Source organism: Molossus molossus, unplaced genomic scaffold (assembly GCF_014108415.1).
Source record: "Molossus molossus isolate mMolMol1 unplaced genomic scaffold, mMolMol1.p scaffold_m16_p_6, whole genome shotgun sequence".
NCBI classification, from domain to species: Eukaryota; Metazoa; Chordata; class Mammalia; order Chiroptera; family Molossidae; genus Molossus; species Molossus molossus.
In genome coordinates this window covers 43707398-43729137 of record NW_023425399.1, presented here as the reverse complement: position 1 = coordinate 43729137, position 21740 = coordinate 43707398, and the positions used below count along the sequence as shown (strand labels likewise).

The 21740-nt window shown below is 42.1% G+C and overlaps 1 protein-coding gene across 12 annotated transcripts in view; it reads right to left on the bottom strand.

The window, feature by feature from the left end:
• SLC24A3 (solute carrier family 24 member 3) overlaps window positions 1-21740 on the bottom strand; it is a 558214-nt gene that overhangs the window by 50034 nt on the left and 486440 nt on the right. For all 12 annotated transcript variants that reach the window (XM_036245873.1, XM_036245875.1, XM_036245874.1 and 9 more), the window contains 2 exons: window positions 9276-9350; window positions 451-476 (listed from right to left, as the gene is read on the bottom strand). In XM_036245873.1, coding sequence (XP_036101766.1) covers window positions 451-476; window positions 9276-9350 — 101 coding nt within the window. The remainder of the gene's footprint in view (window positions 1-450; window positions 477-9275; window positions 9351-21740) is intronic.

Genomic DNA, 21740 nt, shown 5'->3' with positions numbered 1-21740 from the left:
AGAGCTCTAAGATCTTTTGGAATGTCAGGCAGAACTTTAATGCTCCCTGAGGTGCTCCCATCTCTGGTCCCTGACATATACATGGTATTTGGAATATGTCAATAAGGTCTGGACACAATTTGGAAAGATTAGTCAAGTCTTAACCATGATGTAGCAAATGACTGACTGCAGAGAGGCACAGCTAAGTCACACCATCTAAACTATATAATGAAGACATCAGGTATTAGGGTCCTGAATGGAAGCCCACTACCCTAGCCTAAGGGAAAAGATCTCTGCTCTGTGCAGCTAATTTAATTTCTTTATTGAAGTAGACAGAAGGTTCCTGAGAAATGCTAGTTGTTCCAAACTGCCATGACATTTCCCTTTCTTTCTTAAATCCTGACTCTGGTCTTCAATGTATTGGTTCTGCAACATAACAAGGAACATTGGAAGAGAAACAGAGGTACTTACCAGGAAACTTGTTCATCATAAATGAACTGTGAAAAAAAAAAGTATAGATTAGACACACATGTGCATGCATGAACAAACATGCATACTTTATGAATATCTAGCTTGGTGAGAATCAGGGCTGGGGCTGGCCTGGAACATGAAACATCCATGGGCAAGCCCCCTCTATGCTGGTTTAGTTTCTGGCTAGTGTTAGTGGAAGGAGGTGTTGGCAGACTGGGGTGGAAATGATGTGGAGGGGAGAAGCATTAGGTCATCCCATCCTTCCTGCAATTTCTGTCCAACAATGCATCGAGAGGGAAGTATGACCAGCTTGCTGTATAGAGTAAAACACACTGTAGAATTTTACATCAGGAAGGGATGTAGGAGCTTGGCAGGTGCTTCCACACATCAGCCACTAGGGGCTACCTGTAAGATGTGTGCACTTACAGCATCTTCAAGATTTTATGCGAGCATTTGGACTCATTTTTCTTCCAGTTAATGTAGATTTTGTTTCCTTATAAAAATTTCTTCTCAAAGGAAACTTTACATCACAACCACAAGTGGAGAATCAGCACCAGTTACTTCCACAGGCAGGGGGTAAAAATAAATGCAATAACAACAGTGATTGAAAATCCTGGCTGCCCAGGCTCTGGGTCACAGGCCTGCCCTTTTGTTAAAGAAAGAGATTAGCAAGGGCTGAGCAGTGGAAGACACACAAGTATGAAATGGAGACTTCTTCCGATCAGTTAGGATCCAGAAAGAATACACAGTAGGATTCCATTTATTTAAGCGTCAGTTCACATATCATCTAAAACCATTTCTTGTTTTGGGGTAAAAACAAACAAACAAACAAACAAACAAACAAACAAACAAAAAACTGGTATAATTTAGTCCTTTGATTTATACAAGAAAACTGAGTCACAGAGAACATGAAAATTTCTTGGGGTTGCTGTTTGCTGCAGGGTTAGTACGAGAATTCAGACCTGGCTCCTAATGTAGTGTTCTCTGTGTGACTTATTTTCCCAGGCAGCACACTGTTGAAACTAAATAGGCACACTTGTATTTCATGCAAGCAGGAGCCAAGGGCTGGTCACAGCTCTTTCTCTTTCTACACTCACCGATATGACTCCTTTGAGTATGATCATGTCTGAGTGGCTTTTTGTTCAGGGGCAGTGGGAACTCTAAGGTAGAAACTTGCAGAACATTTTGAGTATGAAGTATTACTGCAAGGAGATGATAAACTCAGCTAATGATGTGGGGTATGGTTTCAGTCCCCAGCGATTATAGCAACCACCAGTTGTGAGACACAGACCACAAAGACGTGAAGGATATAGACCTGAGGCACATCAAAGGACCTTCTCCATTAATCCCAAAGGGGCAGAGAGAAGGACTAGGAGAAAGGGGCACACTTATTTGTACTTGCTCTTCCTTAGGGACATTGAAAGAGATGTCGGCTTCATCAGGTCGGTGACTCTTGTTGTTGTTATATGATTCAATGACTGACATTAGATGGAAATGTCAGACTAGAATGGGGAGAGGATTGAGGAAAGGAGCAATCGTGTTACCCAGGCTGGGTAGTATGGAGTCCACTCCCCAGGAGGCATTCACAGATGCTTCGGTATAATCACTAGCTTTAGAAGAATTGTTTGTAAGAAATCATGGAACAGAACAAATAATTTAAGTTGAAAACTGTTTTCTATTAATTGAAGTTAATTTAATATCAGTCTTAAGCAGTGGGCTGGAACAATCAATTCATAGCCACTTAGGAGAGCACAAAATACCGGTAAAGAGTACATTAGAGCACCAATTTGATTTTCATCTATCAGGGAAGGCAGGCAATACTCTATTATATGAAAGTAGCTTTTAGAAAGCCCTTACTATGTGTGATCTGACTGACATCGGGGCACAGATCAATACATCTTTAGCTATTATTTCAATGATCATATCAATGAAAAAAATCAGAATGGGCTTAATTGTACAACAGATTCCAAAGTGAGAATATAATTTACAGGGAGCACAATAAATCATGGAAATAGCAAAGCAAATCTGGACAACATAGGACAAGATACACGATTAAGGACAGAACGTCATGGTAGGTGATGCCCAGGGCCGGGGGAGTTGTGGGAAATATGATTCAGGGAGGTGGATAGAGAAAGGCAAATGCAGCTGATCTTGCTAGAGTAGTAAGACATGGTACAATCTGGAAACCTCTAAATAGCTGACGGTGATGTCTCACCCCTGACCACTCAGAGCCAGGAGGCCTTAGTTACCTCGTGGCTAATAAGCAAACATCCTGTTGCTTTATGAAGACTGGGTAAAAAATGAAAGGTCTAGAAAAAGAACAATAACATAAATTAAAGGGACTAGAAACCAGGCATTGACAAAAATGTAAATGAATGTTGGCTTGCTCCTGGTGAGAGAGGAGGGCAGAGTCACCTCCAAGCTGCCTTTGACCATCTGCTGCTGTGACTTGCAGGAGGCCGATCAGATGACCGTCACTCATTTGGAAGACTGCAAATGAGGAAGTTGATACTGTTCACAGAATGTTCTTTCAGGGAGTACATCCTTAAGAAGTGTTGGAATCAGCCTGTCTGAAAACTCTTAAAATGACAAGGACAGAGATTCCCTCACTTATTTTGCTGATAGAGAAAATGAATTTGTTATTTCTTATAGATTTATTTTATTTTGTTTTATTTTAGTTTATTATTTTATTTTATTCTTTTAAGATGGGTGTTGCATATCCCTTTGTGTCTGCATGCTCTGTGAGTAAAAGACAAAACAACTCCCCCCAACCCTTATGTCCTGTATGATACAAGAGATCGCACCCCAGTTCCACCCAGTAACCACTAGATGGCGATCACACCACAGCCCTCAATTCGGTCTGTCTGCCGGGGCAGCCAGGTGGAAATGAAGTCAGTCCAAATCCATTTCACAGTTTCATTAAATCTCCTGGAAGGAGGCAAACACCTCAATACAGACAGCCTCCTGAAGGAGCATCCAGCTAACCCACTGCTGTTGCAGGTCAAGATGAGATTCTGGAGGCAGCTTCTGCCTGGTATTCTGAGTTGGGGATAGGTGGGTTGCTCATCTTACACCAACACTCAATCCCCACGACGTGTTAAAACTGAGGGACCTCCTGGGTGTCCTTCAGAACTGATACACTCTTTTCACAGTTGGATTTTTGAAAACAAGCCTTGGGAAAGCAGCTCTGCGAGCTCTGCTTGTTGCTTTCAGGGCCAGGCACTGGGTCCGGCCCTCAGTGGCCACACGAGGGTGGTACTGACTGATATCCAGGCTCCAGCTTTGCTGCGCATGGCTGGTCATAGGACCTGCTCTCTGACCCACTGGTGGTTCATCCAAAGTTAATTTTGCCTTCGCCCAGAGCTTTGCATGTGTTCCACAGATGAACTAAATGGGAACACAGGAGTGAATTTGAAAAATCATTCTTCCTCCAGGCTTCAGAGAAACAATTGGGTACCATGGAAACCAGCTTTTCAGTCCTGGTGTCTGCTCTATAATTCTTTCAAGAAAGATGGGCTGACATCAGGCAGGTAGATCTGTGGATGTTAGAACATCCAAGGGAACTGCTAAGAAAGTAGCACATTCGAGATGGAAAAGACGAGTCAGGATTCGCCCAGGTATGTGAGCAGGAGTGGAGAGGCCAGCTGAGCTCTGTGCAGGGGGCAGGGGGCTGTCCCTGCATTGCATGTCAATCCCTTAGTTTGCTTACTGTAAGCTGTGATCATGAAGCAGGGTGGCTGTATTGCTGAAGCTAAAGTTTTGTAGCTTGTATTGCAATTACTGGCACTGTTAGAATTTTAAGCAGTGAAAATAATATAGAATCAATGCCATAATTCTCATTCAAGAGGCTGAAGCCTTGAAAATCTCTCCTCTTTTCCTGGAAATGAAAACTTCCCTCTACCAGCCTCCCCACTTGACAGTGTGAGAGGCCCTCAGATGTACCCAAATGGAGTCCTGACTGCTTCAGCTTCAGGGACCAGGGGTGCAGATAGCTTAGCCAATGGCAATGCCATCTGAGAGGAATAGAATGGAATACAGTGGGAAGCTGCTGCTATGCACTGATATGGTTTACTCTTAAGGGTTAAACAGGAGTTGTAACGTTAGCATCTCTGGAAGGCGGACTGGATGGTGAAGAGCCAGAAGGGCAGGGCCATGGAGGCCAGCGGACTTAAGGACAGTCAGCCACATGACTCTAAGATGTCTTTCTCTCAAAGAAAGGGCAAGATAAGAACACTTGCAGATTATTTAACATTAGGTATCTTAATGAAAGAGTTCCAGGAGAGGGGGTGGAAGCTATTCCCTTCAGTCTAATACTCCAGGTTAAGTGCAGCAGACATGCTTCTCTAATGGCAGATTGCATGGTACATGAAGTGAAACTAGGATGATTTCAAAGACAGAAAAAGGCAGATTTTATTGGCGGGAAAATCTGAATTCTTTGCCAGGGTGGTATAGATGTATCATATTAAGTTCCTGCTCTGGTAAATGTGACCTTTGGCAAATTCCTGAATTTCTGGAGCCCCAGTTCTGCCATCTGTAAAATGGGACTCCTGTAATAGCTAGCTTGTATAGTCATGAGTATTGAACTGGAAAGTCATAGACAGACCCAAAATAGCACTCAGTCCTGTATTAAGTATCAAGATTATGCTTGTTAAAACGTATAGATGCTGTGAGAGTGTAGGTCTATTTTCTATGGAAGAGGGAGAGGGAGAGGGAGAGGGAGAGGGAGAGGGAGAGGCAGAAGGGGAAGGAGAGAGGGAGAAGGAGAGGGAGAGGCAGAAGGGGAAGGAGAGAGGGAGAGGGAGAGGCAGAAGGGGAAGGAGAGAGGGAGAGGGAGAGGGAGAGAGAGAAGGGGAAGGAGAGAGGGAGAGGGAGAGGGAGAGGGAGAGGGAGAGGCAGAAGGGGAAGGAGAGAGGGCAGTGTCACTTCAAATGAGCCTCACTGCTGTGCCAGTGCTCAGGTTGCCCCGAGGGCCTTCCAACTGATGTTCATGGCTCACCTGGCCCTTCTCCAGGCAAACGGCACTCCCAAATATGGGTTTGTGAGCCAGTCTGTATCCTGAAGCTGTCTGAGGCCTATCCGCTCCACTGGAGGTTTCCTCTCTCTTAAGGCTCACATCTCAATCTCAAAGCAGAGATGAAGGGTAAAAATAAAGTATTCCTTTTAGGGCAGCTATTAGACTGAGGATGTAATGAATCATTTTAATTTATGTAAATTATATGATTATGTAAATTACAGTAAATTTTCAATAAAAGAAACTGTGGGGCCTGCTGGAATTTGGAGCAAAGATAGGTCTTGGGGGCTGGAGCTGTCTGTGGTGAAAGTCAAAGAGGGTAGGTTATGGGGGAGGGAAAGAAGCAGCAAGAGGGTCTGTGATGACTTGGAGACTATTTATTGGGTAGATGCACAGAGGGACGTGCTCCAAAGAGTCCAGAATGCTCTCAGGTCTAAAAAGGTGACACCTCTTTTCCAGAGAGACCAAAGTCATGGGGCCACCCTTCTGGCCACATCCTACTTCTCCGGGGCTTTAGGCTTTGCTGCAGAGAATGTCACCAGGTCTAAAGGGAACACTTGATGGGGCAGGGGCCAGGCTCCGAGACACACACTGTACACCTGTAAAATTATAACTGCTTTAGACAATAATGTGCTGTTAATTTCTTCTGCTTTCTTCCTAAAAACCAACAACAGACACACTAGGAAATGGCACAGAGCAAAGGTTGGGTGAAACCCCAATACTGAAGTGAACTCAGTCCCTCCTCTCTAAATTAACGGTTAAACTGCTGGTTTCAGAATGTATGTGTTTGCCATACTCTAACGGTTTTCCTTCTTGACCATGTCTATCTGCATCAACTTCCACTTCAACCGTTTCAGAGTTCAGGTAGTAACAACTCTATTGGCACTCTCCTGGCCCAGTGGCCATGAGCATCCATGGAGAAGTCATCTTTCCCAATTTTTCGATCCCAGCCCTTGTGGACTGTCCTTCTGGCTTCTCTGTGGGTCTGAAGACTGCTCCCAAAGATGTATATAAAAGTGGCATCTGGTCTCATTTAATCCCGACTTGCCCTCTGGGTGAATGAGCTCTTCATTATATCACTTCAGGGGACCAAAGTTCAGTCTTCTGAACAGTTCAGAACCATAAAAAGGGGAAGGGGGTAAAAAAAACCCCTAATAATTAAAATAAATTGTTTAGATGGTTGGTGATATAGAAGGAAAGACTTTTAAACACAGGAATTTAATGTCCATTGCAGGGTCCTGTAGAGAAGCTTAGCAATACATAAGGAAGGCCAGAAAAAAAGTGATTTTGTTATCATGACATTAGGGGAACAGAAAGAGAGACTAGGAAACCTTGACAAAAAGATGCATCATATGTGAGCAGCAGCTTAGCGCTGGGGCAGGGCACAGATTTGGGGACACCGAGAAGCCTCTGCTGCTAAGTGCCACAGAGTGCTAAATCCTCTGGGTATAAGACTGTTTTTTACTCTTCATGCTGGTTTTAAATTTCATGTGAAAATGACCCCAAGAATGAACAGCAGTCAGAAATTTAGACAACCAAGCTGCCACTAAGCTTTGCTTTTCAGAATCTCAAAATTTACTCCAGAAACGGTCATTGCCATGCAAGAGGGATACCTAGGAGGAAATGGTGTCCGACAGTATTTGAAGCTCAGTTTCTCAAAGTGCAGTGTGGTGCTGCTGGCACCAGAATCACCTGGGGAGAGGGAGAAGGTCCCAGGTCAAGTGAACAATCCTGGGTTCTACCTCAGAGCCTACTGGATTAAAATCTCCAGTTGTGCATTTTCAATAAGCATGCTGGGCATTTCCAGTGCACACTGAGGTTGGAGGAGCACCAGTTCAAGTCAAAAGAAGCCCAAACCCTGAGGACTCAAATTTTACCTTTTCCATTACTTCCTAACAGTGGAAAAATGTACTTTTTCTCAAATCACAAAACTCTAGCCTTGACATCTGGTTTTTAAACTCTGTTCACCTTCAGGTAATGGCAAAGAACCATTTGCTTTCCAGGTTGTTGCCATGAGGGAAATGCAGAACGGCCGCAGCCTGAGTCCGGCCGCTCAGCTCTGCCACTCGCCTCCTGCGCGCATGGGCGCAGAGGCGGCTTTGCCCGAAGACCCGCGCCAGCGGATGGCACCTGCAGCCTGAAGACGCGAAACTGCTTTACTCCCTCACTTAACACAGAGTATTAGCAACAAAGTACTTTTGTTTCATCCTGGACTTGTCCAGATGAAGGTGACAGAATACAAGTTGTTCACAAGTAGACCAGGAGGTGTCTATGATGAAAAAGGAGAAAGAAGGTGACGCAGCATATCTGCTCGTGGGGGAGGACGCTGCCACGCGTGCTCCCCAGCCACGTTGGCCTGGGCTGTTCTGTCTCATCACCTTGTCTTTCTGAGAGTGGTCATCTCTTTCTGGAATTCAGCAAAAATAGGGAGTGCATTCATCACACCGTTCCCTAATCATATCTCATTAAAAAACTAACTTTCAGAATTTATCCTAAAATACCTGAAAGACGAAGAGCACAGCACACGTGATCAGCATGGTTCTTGCACCTCAGGAGGAAGCTCGGGTGGGGAGTGTCTGAGAGGTCTGGGCTCGGCCAATGGAAGAGTATTTTAGATTTGGGGTGATCATACCTTTTCCATGGGTAATAATTGAGAACAAGAACACAGAGTCAGGTGTATCCTTAAGTCTCCTAACCCAGAGCTCAGCAGCCTCTTCAGGTTCAACTTGTGGTCTTTGAACCCTCTGCTCCTTGCGCAGGCGGGTCTCAGTCTCCCAATTATCAATGGCCTGGAATGAGGGGACTGTGGCTCTAACCCAAGCTCTTCACTATGATCCATAGGTAAGAAAACTAAGACCCAGAGACAGTGCTTTCTACATGGACACTAGCTGGTAATGGGAACCAGAATTAGAAGTCAGGTTTCCCAACTCCCATTTTAGTTCTTTTGGATTTGCCACCCTTCTCCTGGATGGCTTGAAGGGGTTTGGTCTGTCCCCACAGGTGACATAGAGCCACTGACCATTTAAACAAGGGACTGGCATTCACAGGGGCTCTGAGGACGGACTGGGGAGGGCTGCATCTGTTCAGGCCCCACACGTAAAAAACCTCACCTAAAATGGGCTAAAGAGGGACAGACTGGGGAGATTTTTTCGAGATGAAGATCCACAGGGCAATTAAGCCAAGTGGGTATAGTGGTAGTTGGGGAAAGGTCCCAGGTTGTGTGGCAGAATAGGAATGGGGGCTGAAACACAGCAAGAGGGCCAGTCTTGGAGAATTATCACAAGTTTAGAGACATGTTGAGTTTGGGACATGAAGATGTTTAGGAAAGAGTTGCTAATCCATGACTGTTGCCGCTGTTAAGAGCACAGTGTAGGTGTCCGCACAAAGGTGGCAGTGGGCAATGGGTGCTGTGGGAAGGGCATGGCTGTCCTGGGAGAGTACAGGGTAAGAGGGAGAAGAAGGTCCAAATCCAGGGATGCTGATGATGAAGGGTGTTACAGAGGACCCATGAAGAAAGTGAGAGGGAACAGTCAGGGGGATCACAGAAAAACAGCAGGGCTGTCATGGAACCAGATAACCACAGCTGACACTCCTATTCTGAGCACCAACTATCAGGCTAGGGTGCTGGGTGATCAAAGTAGCTGGAAGAAAGAAAGAGCACCTCCATGCATAGAAATCCATTTTCTCATTTATCACCAGACATCTTGAAGCTCCTCAGTGCAGAGGAGCTGCACAGACATAACCCTGAGTGGTAGGAAGGGTGATCTGGAGTTCAATGAAGGGGAGTTCAGGTGAGGTGTCCATCAACACTTACCACGATGAGTGCAACCACAGACAGCGTGTAGTAAATAGAATCCCTCAGCAGGCACCAGGAGGAAAGAGCCACAACCTGAAGAACAAGGGGGAAAAGACAGTAATAAACAGGACATCCAACTGTGCAAATTAGAAAACGTGGCCTCTGGTGGCTCCAGCCAGTGATAAACCCGAAACACAGCCTAGTATTTCTGTCTCTCATCCTGGATCAGTCAATCTGCCAGTCATTATCAATTTATTGAAGATCTTTAGGCATATGTCTGGACCTTTTAAAAAGCAGATGCCAAGATGGGATTAAACCTGCAACAATTTTATTGGGGGAGAAGCCCATGACAAAAAATGAGGAAGCAGTCAGGCAACCTGGGAGTGCTACCCAACATGACTCTGGTCTGATCTTGTAAGGAGAGTGGGAAGGTGGGGTGGATGCATCCCAGGCTACAGGACAGTCTGAAGAAGGTTCAGAAAGACCGAGGAGGGACTTTGGTATATAGTCACCTGTTAGAGGAGTCTGTCTCCCAGGAATGGGTCAGCCTAGTGTCCCTAATATCCTATTAGGGGATGGGATAAGCAGTCTTGCCCTGAGTCCTTTGACAACACTCTTAATGTCTGCCACAGCTCATGCTGCTCTGTGGAATGAAGACTCAGAGCCATCCTTCAGAAGGGGCATGGACAAACCTGTTTGGCACTACCCTTCTGGCTCTCTTTTCTCAACTCTATTATGTGGATGGCTTAGTTGGCACTTGAACCCTGGTTTAATGAGAATTTTCAAAGATAAATTTGCATATCAGTCTAGGGAAAGTGTGGTTCTTAAGCAGTCGGGAGGTGTCCTTTAAAGATAAGATGGTTCTATTAAGCCTATGCGGATGGGCATGCTGCTGGAAGCTCAGGTAGCCTTGACAGTTGTGTCCAGACCTCCTGCAGGAGAAGGAGGCCCCTGGGTGTGACAAAGGAGGACAAAAGGGCCAGGGCTGGGCACTGCACAGAGGAGAGGATGGGGGAGGGGAAGGAACCATGGATGCCAGGGTCAGACCCTTATTCTGAAGGAAGAATCATTTTTCCTTGGTATGCTCTTCGAAGTCTCTTTTTGGAGTACCTACAATTTTTCTTTGCTTTGATGAGTAGGTCCGTGTTGGCAGACCCTCACAAAGAAACTGGGGAGAGTCATGACATGTTGAATGTGCTTCCTAGGATGTCACTCACAACTTCCTCCCACCTCCCTAGAAAAATTTCAACTACCCCATGGCCACAGGACGTGTCTGGCTGCCTTCGCGCTTGGCCTGGTAAGTGAAAAATGATAAAGCAAATGTTGACACTCAGCTGGACCAATGACAGGCACATGCTGCACCAAAGACAACAGGAAAAAAGGATTCCAGGGACAAGGCAACCTCTGGTGCCTTTTCTCTCCCTGACTGCTGTGTCAGGCAAAGTCAAGCCAGAGAAGGCTTTCTGGATTCAAATAACATGAAAGATATGACTTAAATAGAATCATAAATGAATAATGAATCCAGTCTCTTTCCATTAACACATTCTTCCACTTGTTACATGACCAGTTAGGTATCTTCTGTTGCTAATTTTACCTTATTAGGTTTTGTATTTGTAGATCTAAATTACAGATGATGGGGTGGTCAAGAAGTGGACTGGCGCTACAAAAGTCACTTTAGAATAAATAAAGCATTTTTTTTTTACCCTTTTATCATTCTCTCCTTGTATCATCATCTCTTAGAACCTGTGGTCATCATTCACCAGCTACAGAATAGATTCAGCTGGACTACATTGTTCATTCTCCAGTAGGTCACAAAAGATTGTGAATATTTATCAATTTATTATAATTAGGCAAATGGACTTAAAATATGGCAAATATCAATTCTAAATTTCTTTAAAAAAATCACTTGGGCTTTTACTTAAGATGGCAGGTTGAACACATACTATTACCTTTGCTCTTTCTCATTATATCATAATAAGATAATAGTAAAGGGATTAAAAATAATAAGACATGAACATAAAGAAAAAGAATAGAAGAGTTGATCACAGAAACAAAACCCTGGAAGCTAAAAATCAGAACAAACAGTCATTCAGCTGGCAGTGGACAAAAATCTAGAAGTGGGAATGAAGGCGAGCTTGAAAACAGGATGACTGAAAGACTGCTGAAGAATTTAATCCCGAAACTTCCTCCATTACTTAAGCAGTCTAGGGACTCCACACCCCACACCTTAACAGAAAACAGGATACCCACAATTTGGAGAACAGGAGTTCCAGAAAACAGAGGAGTGGAAATAATCAAATAAATAATTCAAGGAACATTTTCAGAAGTGAAGAATGTGAATTTTCTAAGAGCCCTATGAGTGTCCAGCTCAATGGACAAAATAAAGTTGTACACCAAGGCATTTCATCACTAATTTTCAGAATATGGGAACAAAAAAAGGTCCTAGAAAATACTAGAGAGAGAGAAACAGGATTATATACACATGTCAAAACCAGAATAACATTTTATTTCTGAACAAAAGCACTTGAAGCTAGAAGACAATTTTGAAGATGCTTGGAATTCTTCATCCAACCAATTGTTCATTAAAAGTGAGAAAAGAGCCCTGGCTAGTTTGGTTCAGTGGTTAGAACGTTGGCCTGTGGATCAGAGAGGCCCGGGTTCGGTTCCTGCTAAGGGCACGTACTTCAGTTGCAGTTTGTCCCTGGCCCCGATTGGGGTTGTGTGGGTGGCAGCCACTTGATGTGTCTCTCTCACATCAATGTTTCTCCTTCTCTCTTTCTCCCTCTCTCCTTCCTGCTCTATCTCAGGATAAATGCAAAAGTATCCTCAGGTGAGGATTAAAAAAAAAAAGTGAATGAAGATTAAAAAGAAAAGTCTGTTTCAAAAGTGTTACTTACCAGGCACCCCCTTCTCAGAAAGCTACTGGAAGATGTGCTCCACCAAAATAAGGGGGCGAACCACTTGTTACATATAGGTATGCTACAAGAAACCATTACACCAGATAATAAGTATCTATAATAATAAGTAAGGAAAATTTCCAGACTAGTGAAGGAAGATCCTAAAAAGACAGTAAAAGGAGACCAAATTTAAACTTTTGCAGCAGGTTTACAGAATAACCCAGCCAGATTAGAGGTTGGAGGACTCAGAAGTAATGAGGCTAAAACCACAAAATTAATGGAAAATCTGATAATTCTGAACCCATAGAAAGGAGACTAGAGAGCTCTGGGAATAAAACATAGAAAACTGAGCAAACAAATGAATAACAAACAAACAAAAAAGGTAATTATAAACCACAAGGAAAATACAGAGTTGTGCAGAAAAGGAAGATGAATTATTATGTATTAATGGTTCAGCTATGAATAGTGGTTACAGAGTCATAATAAGTAAGCATAGACTACTGTCTAACCAAATTTATGACATCACTAGTTGGGAAGACTGGGCAGGTGGGGCTAAAATAGACCTATACCCTCCTCTTCCATACTGTGGAGTCATTGGAGAATGTTCAAAACTAAAAAATCAAGTAACTGTCATTAAAGAAAGTTGTTTAGAGATATTGAGCCAGTACCAGGAACAAACAAACTCATGAAAAGTAGTTGCCACAGAAGAGCGGGACACTGGAGCCAGCAGGACTGGAGGAGGGCTTTGTGTCATAATCAGCCTTCTAGAATTGATGGCCTCTTTACACTCTGCATTCATAACTTTAATAAAAACAACAACTAAAATAAAAAGGGTTTAATACAAGTGATCTACTTAGATTTACTGCTTAAAGAAATTACACTTTGCACTAGATCTAAGATGTCAAATCTCGATGAAGAGTAATATATTTTATCTCTTTATAAATATAATTGTTTCAATGTCCGGACTGTTATTAAATATCAGCTCCAGATTCAGAGCCCACACTGAGCAATACCATTTTTTTTCTATAGAACCAATAAACTGGAGGACAAGTAAGAAAGAGTCAAACCAGAGAATTTCTTTCCACATTCTAGAGCAGTGATATTCAACCTTTTTCATCTCATGGCACACATAAACTAATTACTAAAATTCTGAGGCACACCAAAGAATGTATTTTTTGTCAATATGACAAAAAAATAGGTATAATTTTGATTTATTCACACTGGACAGCTATTGGCTGTTGTCATTTTTTTATTTGACGATCTTAGAGAAAATAGGTCAGTGTCCCGGACTAAGTAAAAAGGTATTAAACATTTTAAAAATTCTTGCAGCACACCAGCGTGCCACTGCACACCAGCTGAAAATCACCACTCTAGAGGGAATGAAAGCATTGTTGATGATTCTGTGGTCTCTACAGTGAGAGCTGTGACCATGACTTCATATGCATCTCTGCCTTTCCGTGACCACCATTCACCATGGCAAAAAATATTTCTCTCCTGTATTTTCTTATTTCTGGCTATGGTCCTATCTTTTATTTATTTATTTGTTTATTTAAATTTATTGGGGTGACATTGGTTATAATGATCATATGTTTCAAGTGTGGGTTTCTGTGTTACAAGATCTGTATATTGCACTGTGTGCCCACCACCCAAAGTCAAATCATCTTCCATCACCATATATTAGGCCCCCTTCACCTCCCACACCCCCACCTCCTTCCCTCTGGCAACTACCACACTGTTTTTTGTGTTCACAAGTTTCAGTTTTATATCCTACATATGAGTGAAATCATATGGTTCTTTGCTTTTTCTGCCTGACTTATTTCACTTAGCATAATATTCTCAAGGTCCGTCCATGTTGTTACAAATGGCAGTATTCCATCCTTTCTTATGACTGAGTAGTAGTCCACTGTGTATATGTACCATATCTTCTTTATCCACTCCTCTATTGCAGGACACTTTGGTTGTTTCCATATCTTGACCACTATGAATAATGCTGCAATGAACATAGAGTGCATATATCTTTGAGAATACACACTCACACATGCTCACACACACACACCTAGGCAAGCAGGAGGCAGGCTGAACACACTCTATATATCTTTTCATCACACCTTTCATTCTTCTTTGACCCAGTCATTTTTTTTTTAGTAGGATGATGTTTAATCTCCATGTTTTTGCGGTTTTCTTTACTTTCTTTTTGCAGTTGATTTCTAATTTGAAGGCATCATGGTCAAAGAATGTGCTTGGTATGATTTCAATCTTTCTGAATTTGTTGAGGCTAGTTTTGTGACCCAACATACAGTCTATCCTTGAGAATGTTCCATGTGCACTTGAGAAGAATGTATAATTTGATGCTCTGGGATAAAAGGCTCTGTAAATGTCAATTATGTCCATTTGGTCTAGTGTGTCATTTAAGGCTGATATTTCTTTATTGATTTTCTGTTTGGATGATCTATCTAGAGCTGTCAATGGAGTATTAAGGTCTCCAACTATGAGTGTGTTTGATTTGTTTCTCCCTTTATTTCTGTCAATAGTTTCTTGGTTGGGTGCATATATATTAGAAAGTGTTATGTTTTCTTGATGAAATGTCTGCTTTATCATTATAAAATGCCCATTTTTATTTTTTTTATCTTGAAATATATTTTTTCAGGTATAAGTATGGCTACACCTGCTTTTCTGTGGATGCTATTTGTGTGTAGAATCATTTTTTACCCTTTCATTTTGAATCTACCTTTGTCTTTGAGGTTTAAATGTGTCTCTTGTAGGCAGAATATGGTTGGGTTTTGTTTTTTGATCCATTCTGTTACACTGTGCCTCTTTATTGGTGAATTCAGTCCATTTACATTTACATTTAGGGTAATTATTGATTGATGTATGAGGATTTCCTATAGCCATTTTATATTTTTGTTTTCCAGTAGCTCTGTGCCTCCATTGTTTCTTTTCCTTTGTGTTTCCGTCTGTTGCTTTTGTTTGGTGGTATTCCATACTTCCTTCCTCTGTTTCCTCTTTTTTTTTTTTTTTTCTTTCTAAAGGCATGTATTTTAGTTTCATGATTTTTGTGTGTGGTTACCATTAGGCTTATAAAAAATAATGTTGAATATATACAGTAGTTTTTTTTTCTTTTCAGTGCATCTGATCTTTATCCTCCTTTGCCAGTTCAGACATTTCTCCCTTCCCCTTTTATGTTTTTGTTGTCATAAATTAACCCTGTTTATGCTGTAAGTTTTTTGGTGATCTTACGAGTAGTGTTGTGATCTCATGTTCTTTGTTTCAGGTAGAATTACTCCCTTGAGTATTTTCTGCAATGGAAGTTTCCTGGTGATAAAATCCCTCAGCTTCTGTATGTCTGGGAAAGTCTTTATTTCTCTTTCATATTTAAAGGATAATTTTGCTGGCTATATTATTCATGGCTGGTAATTTCTCTCTTTCAGATGTTTGAATATTTGGTTCCACTCTCTTCTGGTTTGTAGAGTTTCTGCTGAGAAGTTGGATGATATTCTGATGGGTTTTCCTTTGTAGGTCACTGCCTTCTTTTCCCCCACTGCTTTGAGAATTTTTTCTTTTTCATGAACTTTTTTCTTTTTTTCCGTTTTAATACAATGTGCCTTGGAGAGGGCCTCTTTGGATTGAGGTAACTACATGTTCTGTTTGCTTCTTGAATTCAAGGATCTAGTTCTTTCCACAGTTTTGGGAAGTTCTCATCCACTGTTTGAATAGGCTCTCCATTGTTTTCTCCCTCTCTTCTTCTTCTGGTATTCCTGTTATTCTAATATTGCCTTTTCTGATGGACTCAGATAGTTTTCATAGAGCTCTTTCATTTTTGTTTATGCTCAGGTCTCTCTCTTCTGCCTGCTGCGTCATTTCTAGATGCCTATCTTCAATATTACTAATTCCTTCCTCCATCTGGTTGGCTCTGTTTTCTATGCTCAGTAGTTCACTCCTAATCGCCTTAATTGTATGCTTCATTTCTAGGATTTCTGATTGGTTCTTTTTAAAAATTTCAATCTGGTAAAGTCCTTGTTTTGTTCATTAATTTGTTTTCTGAGTGCATTGAATTGCCTGTTTGTATCTTCTCACATCTCATTAAGGATTTTCAGAACTGCAATCTTGAAATCTGTCATTTATATCACATATTTCACATATTTCCATGTGTTCCAGCTTGCTCTCTGGGGATATTTTGTTTTCTTTCTTTCTTTTTTAAATCTTCACTTGAGGATATTTTCCCATTGATATTCAGATGGAGTGGGAGGGAGGAGACAGGGAGGGATATATAGAGAGAAACATCAATATGAGAGAAACAGATCAATTGGTCACCTCTTGCATGACCCCAACCAGGGCCAGGGATCAAACTGCAACCAAAGTACATGCCTTTGACCAGAATCGAACCCACAACTCTTTGGTCTGTAGGCCCATGCTCTAACCGCTGAGCCAAACCAGCCAGGGCTGTTTTTTTTTTTTTTTTTTTTTTCCTGAGCTTCCTTGTTACCATGGTTATTCACGGTATTTGCTGGTCTCCTTTGTCCAGGCATTTATTTATGCATATATGTATTATTGCCCCTTCTCTAGCAGTTTTCTCTGAAGAGGTCTTTCTACTATTTTCCAGTAGATGGTGCTGAATCACAAGATTTTTACCTCTGTGACCTCCCAGACTTGACCTGGGCAGCTTCAGTAAGACAATACACCTATGCTGCTTGAGGGTGGGTTAGTTTTGCCCTCACTGTAATGGCGACCCTGGACCTCCTTTGGTTCCCCCAGAAGCAGCTGGGGATCAATCACAGAAGGAAACAGCATTTCTACTGCAATAGCTCTCAGTTTACAGATAATGTGCTCCTTGACCTAACACCAAGGGCAACAGGATGTGGGATTGTGAAGTCCAAGGAGTGGCAGGGCTCTGAGGTCCTGTTTCTCCATCTGAAACACCACTGCCCAACAGTGGACAGCTGCATGGCAGAATCTCTGTGCTCTATCAGACGTCTCTGCTGGCTCAGTCACTGTTTTCTCCGCTCACCCTGCCTGACAGCCCACCATGACTCTGTTTCTCCTGGCTGAAGGAAGCTCCTCCTACACTAGCTTTCTCCCTTCTCCGGGCTGAGCTGTGAGCTCCTGGCTGCAGGGCTGCGTCTGTGGCCATCCAAGCTTTCATCCCTTCTCACCTCCCCGTTTATTCCCACTTGCCCCTCATTAGATGCTTTAAGTGCGGGTCTGTCAGGCATGCCTTCACATCCAGAAGAGTTATCTCATTCAGTTCTACAACAACCTAATAAGGTGGGCACTGTCTCCCTCACTGGCCAGCAATAGGGGTTTGGCCAAGTTGAGGGAGTTAACCAAGATCCTATAATTGGTACTGGGGCAGGGCTGGGATCTGAACCCAGGAAGCTTGAGTCAGAAGTCCCTGTTCACATATACTATGCTACAGCGCCTCATCACTGAAGACAAGGGTGAAAAGCAGATTTGTGAGAGCCTCCTGGAGATTTCTTTTTCTCTATGACTTTAAGCTGCTGTGTTGGAGATTGTAGCCAAAAGACTAAAGAGTTGAAGGTGAGAGACAACAACAACAACAACAACAGTAACCACAGCTCAATTTTAAAAACATACTGCTTTAAAGAGATTCAGGACAAGCAATCAAAGCAGAAAGTAGTTACCATAAGGACCATAGATAAGGATATGGATGGACATGTTGTAAGGGAGACAGTATCAGTTAAGTGAGTCTGAAACTACTCTGTTTAGCTATTTTAGTTAAAAAAAAAGAACATCAACATGACACAATTATAGCTCATTGTTTGGTGATTGAATGTTTTTTTCCCACAAACATGAAAACCCTGATGCTCAGGGGCTAAGTGGTTCCCTTTGTCTCTTGGTGAAGGGTCTTTTATCTTAAGATGGAGACTAACAACCATCTGACTCAGACCCTGAACATATGTATTGGCAGAGAGGAGCATATTAGCACCTCTGCATCAAAATGGAGGCTCTCTGGCATCTGTTGGCAGGTGTCACTTAACCTAGAGTAGGGGAGACATTGAGAGAAGAGCACAGTGCTTCCTCAGCACATTGCAGAATGACTGCAAGGAAGAAAGACAAGCCTTTCTGGTGAAAAGACCAGAATAGGGGTCCTGGGAGAAAACCAACAGTGAGTAATTCTGCCCTTGACCCCATTAATCAATAACACAGATGGTACAGATTACAAAGGGCCATCTGCTGGCAAACTCCTCCATAAATGAAAGCTAGAGGCTCTAGTTTCTCTCTATAGCTCCAGGAATCCCTCCCAGCTGGAACTTCATCTTGATATTGCTTTTCTATTTCTGGAGTGCATTTCACACTTTTCCTATTGAATATGCAGCTTCAGTTTCCTTCTTATAATTCCATTTAGTTTCAGCATGGCATAATGCAACAAACAAACAAACAAACAAAAAACCAAAGAGACAAAAAATCCCTTGTACTTCCAAAACAGAGGAACGCATTCTCCTTTATTCAAACGTTGAGTGATTATCTTTTAGAATTCTGACTCCTTCTAGGAGGCTAAAAGTAATTGTTTATGATAAAACTATATCTTTTCTGTATAAGGATATGTATTGCAAATCTCTATATAGCTATTTATATACGATTATATGCATACATAGTATACAGGGTGGGGCAAAAGTAGGTTTACAGTTGTTCACATGGAAAATAATACAATAATTAATAAATAATAATACAAGAATAAGCTCTGTGTTCTACATATTCACAATGGTAAACCTACTTTTGCTACACCCTGAATATAGAGATTTGTAGTGTATATATAACACATATGATGATTTTTTTTTTTTTTTGTTAGAGAAAAATTGATGTGAGAGAGACACATTGACTGGTTGCCTCCTGCACGACCCTGACTAAGTTTGGGGATTGAACCTGAAACCTGGTTCTGTGCCCTTGACCAGGAATCGAACCCATGACCTTACAGTCCATGGGCCAACACTCTACCCGCTAAGCCAAACCAGCCAGGGCTATGATGATTTTTCTTGATGTAGAATGGAATTTGACATTGCAGACATTTTAAAAAGCACAAATACCGTAAAACTTGTGAGCAGTTTGCATTTAAAAAAACTACTGAAGCAGTCAGAACACTATAATAGTTACATGACATAAAACATAAACTGCCATAGTCTAAGAGAAATGTTATTTCACACAGATTTCATGGAAAAGGGATTTGAAAGTCATAACATGAGTTTTGTTCCAAGCTTTTGAGCTGACACAATTTCCATAACCAATTCTCATCTCAGAAAAGAAAACCACACCGTGTGTAGCAAGGATGGGGCTCTGGGATGTCTCCCACAGAACCTGAGTCATGGTGGCCCTAGGATTCAGAACAGGTGAGGATCTGACTTGAGTTTTCCTCCAGTGGGAAGTCTTAGCACTACTGTCTGTCCATTATTCAAGTACACTTTTTAAATACTTCAATCCTGGGAAAATTCACTAACATACAAATGGCTCCTGCTTTCTAGATGTTTACTGTAAAAAATGGAGAATAATAATCAGGCCACGTAAAAAGATGACAATATGCTTTTGCAAAATACAATAAACTTCTGCTTATTAATCTTCATAAATATGAGAACGAGCTCATGTTTTTAATTTTATTTTTCTAAGAAATCTCATTTTGAGTTCTAGTTTTATGTGAAGAAAACAAGTGACAAGTGAACAAGCTGCTACTGGAGAAATATTTAAATAAAAATGAGGCCCCATCAGGACAGTGCAGACATACAGCCATCTCTCAAACGCTCTTCATTGATTGTGTTGAACAATAACCATGGACACTCATGATGACCCGGGGTGCCCGGGACTCGGAAGTACCTTCTTAATCATCCAAAATGTGCAGTCATTTTCATGTTAAATGTAAATTACTGCCTAGTCAGTCTTCACAGTTTGGTGGCTCAGGGTGTTCTCATACACGTCAGAATTCCCAGGAAGTCAGCTCTGCCTTAGGGAAGAAAATGCTGGACTGTGGCCTGCTGTGCTTATGGAGACTTCACCCACTCCTCTAAGAGTAGAGTCTGCTTTCACTGCCAGGCATTGCTGTGCCAGCACCTAGCACTACATTTAGAAGCATTAGATGCTAGCACTAGGTACGTACGAGTCTGTTGAATAAATGCAAGGCATTTAGGGTAATTTCAAGTAACCAGATGTGTTAGCTTGGACTCACCCAGAAACAGAGCCTGAGGCATACCGCTTATTTGGGAGGTGATTCTAGGAAACATTGTTAGGGGGTGAGGGAAGTGAGGTAGGAACAATAAGCAAGTTACAGCAGGGGTAATTGGGGTACAGTCCTGGTGGGAGGCTCTGGGAGACCATGTAGAACATATTTCTCTCCTTGTCTCACCCACTGGAGGAGGAGCTGGGCCATTTATTCACCCACTCCCACTCATTGGTTGTGGGCTGCACCCAGGAGTGTTAACCCCCTAGCACTTCCTGTTTCAGGGGCAGTGGTTAAGGAGAACCCTCAGAAAAATGCAGGTTCTGGCAACTGGAGGTCAAGCGAGTTGGAACTGAAATGGTAAGGGCAAGTAGTTACAGGCTGGGTACAGGCCGTGTCTGCTCTACCCCCAAACATGAATTTACACAACAATCTAATAATCAGATAAATATTCTCTCTCTCCCTCCCCTCCTCTCTCCTCCTCTCCACCTGCCACCCCCACCCTGAGTTTTGTAAGCTTAAAAATACAACCCAATCCTATCTACATAAGATTAAAAGCATAACATACTAATTGATGTTGTTTTAAGTCCAGAATAGTGTTCCCCTTAGACAGGGGGCAGAGTCTGAAAGGGTAGAGGGGCTCGGGGAGGCCAGGACTTTGCTGTTTGTTGATCAAGGTCCTAGTCTGGGCATGCTCAGTTGTGAAAAGTCACTGAGCTGTACTTACGATATGTGCACTTTTCTGAATATATGTGGTATTTCAACAGAAATGTTATTTAAACAAAACACAAATGCAATTACAATGTTAGTTGCTAATGTTATTATATATTACTTTTATTTTATTTATTTATTTTCTAATCTTTACCAGAAGATATTTTTCTATTTATCTTCAGATAGAGTGGGAGGGAAGGAAAGAAGGGGTCGGGGGAGAGAGACAAAGAGAAAGAGAAACATCGATGTGAGAGAGATACATCGACTAGTTGCCTTCCACACAACCCTGACCAGGGCCGGGGATGAACCACTACCGAGGTATTTGCCCTTGACCAGAATCAAACCTGTGATCCATTGGTCTGCTGGCTGATGCTCTAACTGCTAGGCCAAACCAGCCAGGGCTACATATTAATTTTAATAGTAACTACTCTATTATGACATGGAGTTGGCTTATTAGTAAAGTGGCCAGATAAAATACAAGACAGTTACATTTCAGGTGAACAGTAAGTAATTTTAAAATATAAGCATTATCTCAAATATGTTTAAAAACCTGGGAAATATATTTGTTGCTTATCTAAAATTGAAATTTAACTGGGTACCCCGTATTTTTTTCTTTTTATCCTCACCCGAGGACATTTTTCCATTTTTTGTTCAGATAGAGTAGGAGGGAGAGAGAGGAAGAGAGAAACATTGATGTGGAAGGAACACATCAAG